The 13813-nt window shown below is 44.7% G+C and overlaps 1 protein-coding gene across 1 annotated transcript in view; it reads left to right on the top strand.

The window, feature by feature from the left end:
• Window positions 1–13248, top strand: part of Grem2 (gremlin 2, DAN family BMP antagonist) — a 100429-nt gene extending 87181 nt beyond the window's left edge. The window contains exon 2 of the mRNA XM_004653441.2: window positions 9382–13248. Coding sequence (XP_004653498.2) covers window positions 9383–9928 — 546 coding nt within the window. The 5' untranslated portion in view covers window position 9382 and the 3' untranslated portion in view covers window positions 9929–13248. The remainder of the gene's footprint in view (window positions 1–9381) is intronic.
• Window positions 13249–13813: the final 565 nt, after the last annotated feature.

Genomic DNA, 13813 nt, shown 5'->3' with positions numbered 1-13813 from the left:
GTATAAGCCTTTTATATCACTATTGCACATTTTCAAAACACATATCAGATACTTCTTTAAAATAAATTTTACATTCTTCTATTCTCCTTTAATTCATATTTTATTTTAGTTTTCCTAAGATATATTCTATTTGTATTTTTCTTTTTATACTGTCATTTTTTTCATGTGACAGGTAATTTTTGTTTTTATTTTGTTTCTATAAAGCTATAAATACTTAAAACTTTCCTTTGGGAATAATTATTCATTAGAATGCATAGCAATATTCATAATTAAATACCATAAATTAAGCTTACAAAACCTTAAAGTATAATTTCAGTGGCTTACTCCTCTTAAAGAGATGTCCTATGTGTAGAATTTTTTGTTGTGCATGTTTTTTTGTGACTGAATATTGCTTATTTCTAGGAAGAGGCATTAGCACAGAAAACACAGGCCTATAATAAGGGGTCAGGTCTGAGGGCAATCCCTTTCTATCATCAAGGGCAAGAAGGGGAGGCTGAAGGGGACAGGAAAAAGAACCTATTTGTTCCAAGAAGGGCATCTTAGCAAGAGGATCGCTTATAAGAGAAGGAACACAGGGAGATTAACGATTTGAATGCTGATTCTGAGAAGACTTCTTTGAACATGGACACTCCGGGAAACTTCTAGGAACTAACCACGTACCTGTTTAAAGGTCATATGCCAAGGAGAATAGCTGCAATATTTAAGACTAAAGATTACAAAGAGCATAAGGCCAGTGGCCCAGGGAGAAAGAAGAATGGAAAACACTTTGAACAGAAGAAAGGAACATGTGAAGATAGTTACTCTTGTTCAAATGCTAGATTGTTCAAATGTACCACTTGTAAGAGTTGTGGTTAACTTCTGATTTTGATAGCTCGATATGTATTAAATCATTATGGAAAATGACTTATGTCAAAGGTATCACTTTTACTGAAAACTTAACCGAGTCTCAAGCTCTTGTTTATAGTTCTTGGAAACAGTTTTTAAAAACTACATCTAGCTGGGCATTGCAGTGCACACCTCTAATCCTAACGTTTTGGAGGCAAGATCAGGAGATGAAGGCTAGCTTTGGCTACAGAGCAGCAGAGTTCTAGGTTAACCAGTGCTATATGAGACCCTGTCACAAAACCATAAAACCATCCCCCCAAAAACTATGTCTGTTTAGTGTGGGTAAAACCCATTCTATCATGCAGTCTTTCATTCACTCATACATTGATACCCTGAACAAACCATTCTCTAGACCCACCACAAACCACTATGGACACAAAATGTCATAATGTCCTTGTTTTCTGATGACTTGTATTCAAACAGGGGAGAAAATGTGTACACGATTTTTTGGCTGTAACAGGGCAGTTACAGCAAAAATGAGGAAATCAGGAAACACAGATGATTTCACATGGAAATAATATGCACGTGACTCTTAACCTAACAGTGGTGTGAGAAAATACATTAGGTAAAAGAAATAACTATGCAAATGTTTGGAAGTAAGAAAGCGCCTTTGCATCGGGTCAAACACATCATTTTGTGGGTTCCAAGTATAAAGTAAATAGTAATTTTGTGATACTAGAGAGGAAACAAATATCACCAATGGCCTAAATACCCTGATAAAGTCTTTGATCATGTGATGGGAGATTGCTAGAGGGTCTGACTTAAAGGAATAACATGGAGCAGATTGTTGAAACATTCACTCTGATAGAAATCTAGGCGCTGAACCCAAGAATGGCTGATTATGAGTCTGGGGGCAGGGAGGCTGGTAACAGGTGTATTTAGAAGTGAGAGACAGTGTGGTCTCATCAATGGTCTCCATTCGTGGGAGAACTCTGAGTCAACAAACGTGATTTACGTATTAAAGACTTAATTTGCAAAGTCCAAAAGTAGGCAATCCCAAGGTTGGTTAGTTAATTCAGAGGCTTAACAATGCAGCCAGCAACACTGAGACTGTTCATTCTGGGCTCTGCACTGCAGATATAGGACTTCCTATCTCGTGCTCATACCCTCATGAAGGGTTCAAATGTTTGCATGACAACACCAAAAACTAATCAGCAATTTCTCCTGGTAGGTAGGCCTCTTTTTTTTTTTTTTATGCGGAATGTGTTTCTACCCCCTGGACGCTGTGCCTGAAAGGTGAATCACAGCCCACGTGGAAGCCAGTCACTTCAGATGGGACCAGGATCACTCACTGGCTGAGACCAACCAGCTCTTCTGGAAAGGGTGAATAGGGACACAGCTCTCAGGCAGTAAGATGGCAAGATCTGCCATAAGGCTTAGCTCTCTGGTATAGATTAAAAAGTACCTGCTGTGCTGTTTGATGACAAGGGGACTGGCAGAGCAAAGGAGGAGCAGATGAAGGTAGACATACAGACAGATCGAAGGTGGGGTGCCCCAGGACATTTGGGGAATGTTTGCTGGGCAGTTGTACATCAGCATCTGAGATTCTTAAGCAGATAGCTGGTGGCTGCCGTCATGAGTATGGATGAAATTCTCAGGAAGAAGAAAGGATTTTGGAAAAAAGTCCTTATGAGGGATTTCCAACCTGGAAGGCAGGAAAACATAAAAACACAAGGAAAAAGAAATGGAAAGGTGAAAAGGTAGAAGATGTATGTTCTCATGAAGGTCAGAGGAAGCAAAGAGGGAATTACAGATGTTACTATGGAACTGGGATGTAACAAAGGGGACAAAGGCGCTGGAAATGAGAGAGAACTGGAAAGCCGGTGGGGCACACAGGTAGGATGTCTCTCTTATTGTGTTCCACACATCTTAGACAGGTCTCTTTAATTTTATGCACAGACAGAAAAATTTATTCTGTGCTCCCAGCAAGAAGGAATCCTGGAACATGGTGCTGTGCTGGGGGTGAGGGGAACAGGACACTGAATGGGCTGTCGCTGCAGTGTGACTGTCCCCTCAGGCAGCAGCCTAAAGCCTCTATTTGGAAAAATGTATTAGGAATTGCCTAATGCCTGTGAGAACAATGCCACTGTCTATAAAATCTTTCATGGATGGCTCATAATTTCTTCCTTCCTTTCAAATAAAACTCACGGCCCTTTTTGCTATGAAAGTTCTTGAATGATGACATGATTTCTGGGCCATATTCCTCATAAAAGCAAGTTGGTCCAGTAGGGTGACAAGTGCCATTAACACCATTTTACAGAAGAGAATTTGGAGAGGTCAGTGACCCATGTTAGGCTGTGGCATGGACAGCTAAAGGGTTATAAGCCATTCTCTCACAGAGAAGAACAACTCTGGTCTGCAAATGTCACAGCCTCCATGTTACGTTTCCTTTTCCAAATTTATCTTGGTGGTGTCTTCAGAGATTAAGAACTTGGAATAGTAATTCCTAAATGATAACCTCATTATTTAGAAGTAACAGTACATTATTGAATTATTGTTACTTTTTGGTTAAAATCTTTTTTGCAAAGATAATATAGTTTTTTTTCAGATGTAATTGAATTTGTCATGGAATGAGATGATGGTCATTGTTCCACTCAGACAATTCCATTGGCAAAGTAAGTGAATCCATTTCCATTTCAAACTTGTGAGTCATACCTTGATGTTTCTGTTTTGAAACTGCTAGTCACTTCCTCAACTTTTCATGCCACTTAGAAGAGTTATAGTTAGAGCTTCCGATTTTCACTCTCTTAATATTTGTTTCTCTCCACTTAAAAAATGTTTCATTTATTTATTTATTTGAGGGAGAAAGAGAGGAAGAGGCAAAGAGAGGAGAGGGAGAAAGAATGAGCTACAGCAAATGAACTCCAGACACACACGTCACCTTGTGCATCTGGCTTACATGGATACTGGGGAATTGAACTTGGGTCTTTATGCTTAGCAAGAAAGTGCCTTAACTACTAAACCATCTCTCCAGCCCTTTTATTCTTTTTTGAGGTAGGGTCTCACTGTAGCCCAGGCTGACCTAGAATTCACTATGGAGTCTCAGGGGAGCCTCAAACTCACGATGATCCTCCTACCTCTGCCTCCGAAGTGCCGGGATTAAAGGTGTGCACCACCACACCTGGCAAGTTTGTCTCCCTTTAAATCAATTGCAATCACTTCTTTTCAGTCAGAGGACTGGGATTTCAGGTGCATATTGTTGCACCCAACTTTCCTGTGAGAGCTGCTGATCATAACTCAGGCATCATCCTTTAATGGCAGACTCTATGCCCCCTGAGATATCTTGCCAGTGTCTTAAGCATGTATTCTGGGTGGGGATGGAAATTAAGCAATAAAAGCAGAGTATCATATTATGGTAAAGATTTATTATACACATCCAAATAGGCACATATGCAAAACCTACACAGTGAATGAAATGTGCACACTGCCGAGTCACCTCAGGAAAGGGGTTGAGCAGGGATCAGAGAGAGAAACCAAAACTCTGCCCATTATTTTTTGTATTCAAAACCGAGACTATGAGATGAAAATGGGAAATATCAATTTTGTTTTCATGTTGATAGTGGGTGTGCAGGATTTACTATATTTTCTGTTTGAAATGTGAAATAGAAAGTTTGGGGGGGAAAGCCACCTTTGTAGCAAAAGAGCCCAATGACAAAAAGACACCCACTGAATTGGAAGAAAAATGTTTGAAGGAGGACTTGGCTACGCTTTTCTGTGGCAGTAAATATTTTTGACTCTGTGGACATTGTGGCAGCTGCCTCCACTAGTTATGCTGCCTTTTAGCACAAAAGCAACCAGAGACCAAACGCAAATGAGTGGCCACATCCCAACACAAGCTTGCTTGCCAAGAGATCTCAGGTTGAGTATGTCCTGCGCGCCAGAGTTTGCCTCAGTTGACAGTTACCAGGGAGGTCAGGGACTTCAGCAACAAGCAATCTGAAGCTGTAAGGATGGTCTAGGGGCCAAGGAAACCCACATCTCTCTCTATAGAGTTAGATGAAGAGCTGAACCCTAGCCTTCCAGCGTCAGAATCAAAGTCCTAGATGAAGCACCTTTGGTTGTCAAGGCTGTGGCTGTGATGTTCAACATTGTTGGTGTTTTGGTTCGGTTTTCTTGGTCTGGTTGGAGTCCGTTTTCACTTGGGTGGTGGAAACAAGTTTATCCCAGATGTGCTAAGGGTGCTTCCTCCGCCCTTCTCGGGAGGTTGTAGCATTCGCAGGCCACGGGCGACGCTGGCTCCATCCTGTTCACCGCCCGGGCACAGCCCAGCTCTGCTTTGTCTTGACCTCTGTATCTCCACAGGTCAGACTGGGATTTGCATACATCCGCTGGGGCTGGTGACTCAGTGCAGCTGTATCCTTTTCTAGAAACCAGGAAGATTTCTCGTTCTAGCCCCTCTTGTGGAGTCCCGGGTCAGCCTTCGCCCTTCCAGCCAGGACTGGTAGAAGGCGTCTCAGTTCTTTAGCTGCCCAGATACCAGATTCCTTTTTTTCACCACAATCAACTCTGGCGAACCTAGCCTGCTCAGGCCATCCGCATTTACAGTCCTGGCATCCCTTTACAAACTGACAACATTGTCCGGCCAGAAGAATGGTTAATAAAACCAACAGGATTTATTTACGAGTTCCTTCTGATAAAAGCCAAACACAAGATGTGAGTGAAAAATGAAGTACCCTTGTGCTGTCCCTTGCTGGCAGTTGTAGTAACATTCCTGAGAGGTTAATTGTATGCCAGTCATTTCTCTGAAGAGCAGAGGGGCTCAGGACAGAACAGAACTCTCCACTGCCAAACTCAGGTCCCAGTGGGACCGCTGGCATGTGTGCAGGAATGGCTGGTGAACTGAGGCTGCACGAACCTCCTCCCCTGAGCCCTACACGAGCAAGGGCCGGTGGAGTTGGTGCCGTTACCGATGGCTGGCTCCAGGGTTTCAGTGTCCCTAGGTAAAGACGTCGCCTCTCAGCAGTGACTATGGCCACCCGAGCAATAGGCTGCTTACCTTTTCTGACTCTGAGGAAGCTTGCTCCTCGCTGAGCTTCCTGTCACCATGTGTGAAAAAGGGGGGGAAAATGAGATGGAAGGAAGGAGAGAGGAGAGTCTGACTTGGCCTTAGTCACATAGATTCCATCCGTCTTGGGAGAAGACTAACCCTTTCCTAAAAATTGGAGATTTGCTTTTCTTCCTGTGAGATACAACTGCTGGGGATGGAAGCCAGATGCTTGCGAGCCGTTCTGAACTGTTCAAAGCGAGGCTGTTGTTAATCACCATGTGGAGCACTGTTGACACGAAGAGTCTCTGCCCGGCGTTGGTCTGAGCACGGCTTAGCACTCTCCCCCCATGTCAGCGCACAGAGGCTGCTGGCGGGCGCGGGCGCTGCGAGACTACCCAGGGTGCAGGGTGCACGCCACGCCGAGGCCCCTGTGGAAAGTAGGAGCTGAGGGCTAGGCTCACTATAAATCTTTCCTGGCTGGGGTTCACAAACTTTTTGGTTGTGTTTACTTAGGATGTTAATAATTTCAGAAATTATTAAAATGGAACCACAAGACTCTCCTTTTAAGAGGCTACTGAGCTCACAAATCATTCTGCAGATATAATAAAGTGAGTGACTTCAGCGCGTGACACTTGCCATGGGTCTGCTGGAAGTGTGGCCATTTTCATATGACACTTCATGTGTGGAAGGGGAGGAGGCATGACACAAACCCTTACAAAAACACTTGGCCCTAGAATTTCAATCACTGTGGTGGACAAGATGTTTTTTATAACAAGAGCAACAAAGAAAATGCTTTTGCACTCTTTCTGCTGTAATTGTTTTTCCTCCTCTTGATCAATATCATGCACGTTACTAATTCGTGGGCTTCTGGCAATATCATCAGGTGCAGGAATCGTTTTGGATTTTAAGGTATCTTCTACTTCCTAGACTCCCACTTCCTCTCCAAGCATATGCATGCTTTTCTTTGTACCTTTATATCCTTTGGGATCACTGACATCAATTTTCCTTTCCTGGAACAAAATACCGAGGATTACTTCAAAAGAGGAACCATTCATTGTGACTCCCAGTTTGGGGGGTTCTGGGCCATGGATGGTCCAAGGGGGAGGCAGCACTCAGGGCAGGAGTGTGCAGCAGGAAGCAAGAGGAATCAGAAGAGACTCTCATCCCACACTCTTTCCAAGGCAACCTTCTTACCCGCTCCACAGTGAACCTTTGGATGGGCTTTAAGGGTGGTACTGCTATTAACGAAGTCTACACAATGCTTTGGCCAGAATCAAAGCTCCACAAATACTTGATGATAGAAGGAATAATCTTTAAAGTAATAGACAAAGCCACTTGTCATTTACACTCTGACCAGTAACAATGCCATTGAGAAATAACCTTGGCATAGACATTTTGAAAAATATTTATTGTTATTTATTTGCAAGGAGAGAGAGAGTGGGGTTGGGAAGGAGAGAATATGAATGAGGGCACCAGGACCTCTAGTTGCTACAAACAAACTCCAAACGCACTGCCACTCTGTGCATCTGACTTTATGTGAGCACTGGGGCATTAAACCCAGGACTTGGGCTTGGCGGGCAAGTGCCTTGAGTGCTGAGCCATGTCTCCACCCCCTTTAAATTCTTTTATTTGTTTATTTTCAAGAAAAGAGAGAGACTGAGAGAGAATGAATACAGGAATAAGCATTTCAACCTAAGTATTTTGAAGAAAAAAAGAGGTTTCTTCATGGAGAGCCTAGATTAGAGTAGGAATGCCTTGATTCAAATAGTTCATGTACTTGGTGTAATGTTGGCAAATTATACAACCTCTCCATGCCTGAATTTCCTCATCTATGAAGTTGACAAAGCAATAGTACCCATTTCTTAGAATACTAATTATTAAATATATTTACATGTGAAACAAAAATGTAAGACTAAAATGTTTGAGAATCAATTAGCTACTCCACTATCAGTAGCCATATATTAATCTTAGAATTTGAAGAATTTCAGTCACTGCTATATGTTTATGCCTGACATGTAACATTATAACTAATATGCACTACATAACTATATAATGATATTTTCATCATTGAGTATCCTTTTAGCATGTGTTAAGAGAGTGGGATTTCATGCAGTTTTGTGAATGGTGAAATGCATAAAGAATGACTGATGACTCTAAAGAGGCTGATGTTGGTGGCAAGGAGGACATCAGGAGTGACAGTCTAAAAATGAGGTGTGGGTCATCTCTTTTAAAGGGTACCAGTGTTCCTTGGAAATATTCAAGATTTAAAAAAAAAGTTAAAAATAGCAATTTCACTTTGAAGCCCATCTTCACTTTAGTCAGATCCTGGTTTTCCTCCTGCAGGACATGTTTTTGGTAGAGACTAGGAGTAGCCTCTCTCCAGTATTCACTCACGTGAACTTTTGTCAGTCTCCTGATGTCCAGACCAGATAGAAGTCATCCAGCCAATGGGTGACCTTTGCATTGGCGCCGGTTTTACTGAAACCCTGAAGATTTATTAACTCACAACTAGAATTAGAATCTAAGTTATGACTTATTGGCTGAGTTATTATTTATTTATATATTAGAGACAGACGCAGACAGGGAGAGAGAATGGGCATGCCAGGGCCTCTAGCCACTGCAGATGAACTACATGTGCATCTGGCTTACATGGGTCCTGGGGACTGGAAATCTGGGTCCTTTGGCTTTGCAGGCAAGTGCCTTAACTGCTAAGCCATCTCCTCAGCTCCTTATATGCAGATTTTAACATCTGTGTGTTTAAAAAAAAAAAAAAAAGCTTGATTATGTAATAATGAACTTTTTTTTTTTTTTTTAGCTTATGTGCTTTGTAACTCTCTCACTCCTTGTGGCCACCTGCAGGGTATAAATGCAGGGTGTTGGAGCCTCTCTCTATGATACACACTAGCTTGAGTTAGTAGTTCCTGACATCACTGGCTTTCCTTTTTCTATACCATACCTGTGACTTTTCTTGTAGCTGAGACCAAAGCCAGAGCTTCAGTTGAGGGAGAAGGAAGGGCTTTGTTCTGGCTTACAGTTTACAAGAGGACAGGTCCATCATGACGGGAAAGCTTGGCAGCAGGTCACTTGGTGTCTTTGGTGAGGCCTAGCTATGACCGTCACGGCTGCCCGTGGTGACTCACTTCCTTCAGCAAGGCTGCACTTCTCAAAGGTGGCACGCGACCTTCCAGGCAGCTCAACCCGCTGGGAACCTTGTGTTCAACCAGCATGAGCCAGGGGGGAAGGTTCGCCTCCAACCCACACCACGTGCGGTTTTTGTTTTTTTTTTTTCTTTTTCTGATTGCAGGACAGTTGAATGGCTGCCCTCCCTGCCTTCAGGGCACCATTTCGGGTGGAGTCACTCCTGCCTCCTTGTACGATTTAAATCACTTGTGACTTCCCCCGGGGGGGGGGGGGGGGGGGGGGAGTTGGCCATCATGCATCCCTAAAGAGGACAAGGATGGATGCTCACTCTGCAGCCCTTCCCCAACCGGGTCTCTCTGTCGTTGCAGGATGTTCTGGAAGCTGTCCCTGACTTTGCTCCTGGTGGCCGTGCTGGCGAGGGTCACGGATGCCCGCAAGAACCGGCCGGCCGGTGCCATCCCTTCGCCGTACAAGGACGGCGGCGGCGGCGGCGGGGGCGGCGGCGGCGGCGGGGGCGGCGGCGGCAACAACTCGGAGCGGTGGCAGCACCAGATCAAGGAGGTGCTGGCGTCCAGCCAGGAGGCCCTGGTGGTCACCGAGCGCAAGTACCTCAAGAGTGACTGGTGCAAGACGCAGCCGCTGCGGCAGACGGTGAGCGAGGAGGGCTGCCGCAGCCGCACGGTGCTCAACCGCTTCTGCTACGGCCAGTGCAACTCCTTCTACATCCCGCGGCACGTGAAGAAGGAGGAGGAGTCCTTCCAGTCCTGCGCCTTCTGCAAGCCCCAGCGCGTCGCCTCCGTGGTCGTGGAGCTCGAGTGCCCCGGCCTCGACCCGCCCTTCCGAATCAAAAAGATCCAGAAGGTGAAGCAGTGCCGCTGCATGTCCGTGAACCTGAGCGACTCGGACAAGCACTGAGCGCGACCCCCAGCACCCACCCACCCCACCCCCACCGGGCGAGCGTGCGGGCGGGCGGGTCGCTGCTCCCGCCCGGCCCCGCGCAGCATCCTCGGAGCTCACGCGCAGCACGCTGTCTGGTTGTCCCCTGCTCCTCCTCTTCCTCCTCCTCCTCCTCCTCCTGCTGGGCAGCAAGCGCGTCCCTTGGGGCTCACGGTGCCCTTGATGCAAACGTGCGCAGCGCGAGTGGAGCTTTGCTGATTGTGGCGTTGTGGACCCCCGACCCCGGGGCCTCACCCTGCGCTTCCAAAAGAAAAGGGAAAAAGAAAGAAAGAAGAAATCAGGCTCTGTGTGGATCAGGACCGATTGGAAGAGGCTGGAAAACCACTCCCAGTCACCAGAGAGGACCTTTCACGTGTCCTAAATCCTCCTCTTCCTCCTCTTCCTCCTCCTCCTCCCTGCATTTGATGTTTCCACCATGTGGAAAAGCAAGTACTGCCCTGGCCACATCCCACACTCCAGCTCTGTCCTTTCTGTGTGAAGGACGTGCACATCGCACATCACTTTTCTAATTCAAACATCTACTGGTTACCGGATCTCAGTGGGGGACGAGGGGCATTTTATCTTGTGACCTGGAGACTTCCCTGGGCCACTACTGTGATGCCAGTGTGGACTTGGCCCACCAAGGAGATGCTCACGGGCTCGGGGAGGGCGTCTCCCAACAAACCCGACATCCAGAAGACCAAGCGGATGAGGAATGATGCTTCCCTGGGGCCTGAGCGCACCGCAGGCCACACCCTTCCCACCTGTAGACACCACCGCCTCTTCTTCCTTGCTTCCCACGGCCCACACCTGGGGAGCTCAAGATGAACTCTGGTGTGCATGCTATGCGCGCTGCAGTTGGACTGTCAACACACAAGATCTCTGTATTAACATAGTCTGTTTTATAATTGACCTGTATTGTAAAGAGCTATTGAGAGAGTATTACAGACCTCTATCCATGTATTGAGTCACATGTTTTGGCTCTGGCAGCGCCGTTCTGAAGAGGGAGCAGCACGGGTAATGACCTGCTGAAAAGGTTATTTTACTGAGGAATACTGCCTGGTCAGCACATCACTGCCACGCACCTGTTTTAGATTGGAGAGGGGCATGGGAAGACTCATCATTTTACGTTGAGTATGACGTCGCTGAAAGCACTAAAGTATTGTGGATCAGTGTAACAATTGGATTGGGATGGACCCGTATATGGAGGGGGAATTATTGGGAAGTAGCTAGTGTAGAGCCCTTGTAATGTTTAATGTACATATGGGGGTGAGGCTGTACACTATTTTCACTGCCATAACACTAAGCAAAAACTATTGCTGATAAAAGATGTTTAAGGATGTAAGGGTTGGGTCCCTTTCTGGCACAGGAGGAAGTTAAGGATAAATATATAGAGATTAGTAATGTAGCTTAACTGTCCCCCAGAAGATAGTTTCCTTTGCAAAGAATGTACTTATAAAAGTATAAGCAAACACCTTTCGTTTTTCTAATAAGTTGTTGACGTTTTTCATATTGTGGTCTTTTGATATGAGGAAGTTGAAATAATTTATTTCCTCACAAAATTATACTCACTTTTAGTCAATTGCCCAAGAGAGGCCTCTTTGTGAGTGATGTGTATGGAATCTGACAAATGTGAATGACATGCCATTGTTGGGAAGCAAAACATACTAAAACCTTTTGCTGGTAATTTCCAAGTGAGTGCTCTTGCCAAAGGGTGGGTTCGTGTGTGTGTGTGTGTGTGTGTGTGTGTGTGTCAGAGAGAGAGAAAGACCCTGTGCAAGGTGCTCTGAGACTGAGGTTCCTGACATATAGTAGTGACAGCTGCTTTCTAGTCCTGCCACCCCAAGAACAAGGATTGGGACAGGGTGTTATCAGCCAATCTATTGGCTACTGCTGAAATGCACATTCTAGATTTGTGTCATTTCTGCAACACCCTCAAACCTGAGCACAGATTGTGCACTTGTGGAGGAAGTCTTGGCTCCAGCAATGAGTGTGTGCAGCCTGAAGTGAGGCGGAGGCCGAATCAGGAGCAACCATCGACTCCCAGAATCCGAGTGTGGAGATGAGAAGTGGAGAGGGCGGGTGTCTGGGGTCAGAGCTGTGATGTTTGCATGTAGCAGAAATCCTCAAGCAAGTCAGCACAGGGTATGCAGCATAAGGCTGTGAAGGAAGAGAATCCACGTGACCCTAGTGGAGGCTGATGGAGTGTAATGAGAGGGAAGGTAAGGGGAGTCAACAACACAACCGCAAAACCAACCCCTGCCACAAAGCACGGGAGAGTGAAGCTAGGAACCCACTGAAAATAAACCTGACCACTCTGATCCCAATCCTTGGGATTAGCCATGAAAGCAGTATGTTATGCAGTAGTCTGGGGCTCCCTCTGGGGTTAATGTATGTATAAAGTTTACCTTATACTGGCTCAAATTGTATTTAATTTTTTGTTTTGTTTATAAATGAAGAAAAGCTTTAAGTATAATGTAATTATTTTATAGGTATACTATTAAGTTATAGAACAAATAAAGATACTCTAGGATTATATGTGACGCTGGTGTGATGTACCATGAAAGTGGAATTTTGAACTTGTGTCTGTAGTTCTGACTGTGTGTTCAGAGCACATTAGTCCCAGCCACCTTGAATTCACCACCTGGCCCGTGTCACACAAACTTCTTGGAGGCTGGCATCTTTGGAGATAATCATAATCAGGCATTAAATGAGCAAAAAAACGCTGAATGAGGACGCCTTGAGGCTACTGCACATCCAGAAGCCATGTCTTCCCTCCGGGAGCCAGTGCACTACCCTTGTCTTTTACTCAAGCCACAAACCGTCCTGACTTACATTTGCTTCTCACAACTTTCAACAGTTCTTAATTTAAAGGCGTCTCACTTTCACAATATCTTCATGTTCCTTCAAATTAAACTCTGCCATTCAGGAAATGCAATGATCAATTTAAAAAAAGAAACTTTAATAAAATTGCACATGGTGATTCACTGTACAGACCTTGCAGGATTTAAATTTAACATACCAACATTCTTAGTTTATTAATTGAAACACAATATTCTACTTTGGTCTCTAGTATCCCAATTCCCTTGCTACTCAAGTTGGCTGACTGATTTTTTTAAGGTTTGTAAAGTCAACGAAAATGAACTGTTGCTATGGCATAAACAACTGAGAATGTATTTGTTTCTAGAAAGCTTAATTAAGGATTGGTCTATCACCACTAATTATTAATGTCTGCATGGGACATAATGGTAAGATCAAATCATAAATAATGCCATTAAAGCTTGTTGGTCCTCAGGTTATTTTCTGAATCCTCTTTAAAGCCTCCCCTTACCACCCTTTCCACCTGATTCCATGGGCACAGCTGCTTGGGCAGAGGGCTGCCCAGCCCCCTAGCCAAAAGAGAAATGTGTGCAACAAAGTTGGCTTGTCCAGTATTCACTGTAGAATGTCCAGTAAAACACTTCAACAGCTTACTTCCAGATAATGTTTTGAATCCTGAAATCCTTTCCTGATCTACTTTCTTTCCTCCACAGTTCAGGGACTTCGTGTGTGTGTGTGTGTGTGTGTGCATGCACACGTGTGTGTGTGGGTACATACATACATATATAAACATACATATTTTCAAGAAAAAGGTACATTGTGTGGACTGTCACATACTTGCCCCATATTTCTTTCTTTTATGTCTTTTTTAAATATTTTGTTTTTATTTACTTGAGAAAGAGTCACAGAGACCGAGTGAGAGAGAGAAAATTGGTGCACCAGGGCCTTCAGCCACTGCAAACAAACTTCAGATGCGTGCATCACTTTATGCACCTTGTTTACATGGGTCCTAGAGAATCGAAGCTGGGTACTTTGGCTTTGTAG

This window comes from Jaculus jaculus, chromosome 1 (genome assembly GCF_020740685.1).
Source record: "Jaculus jaculus isolate mJacJac1 chromosome 1, mJacJac1.mat.Y.cur, whole genome shotgun sequence".
NCBI lineage: Eukaryota > Metazoa > Chordata > Mammalia > Rodentia > Dipodidae > Jaculus > Jaculus jaculus.
The sequence above is the reverse complement of the archived record's forward strand: the minus strand, read 5'-3'. Positions and strand labels throughout refer to the sequence as shown.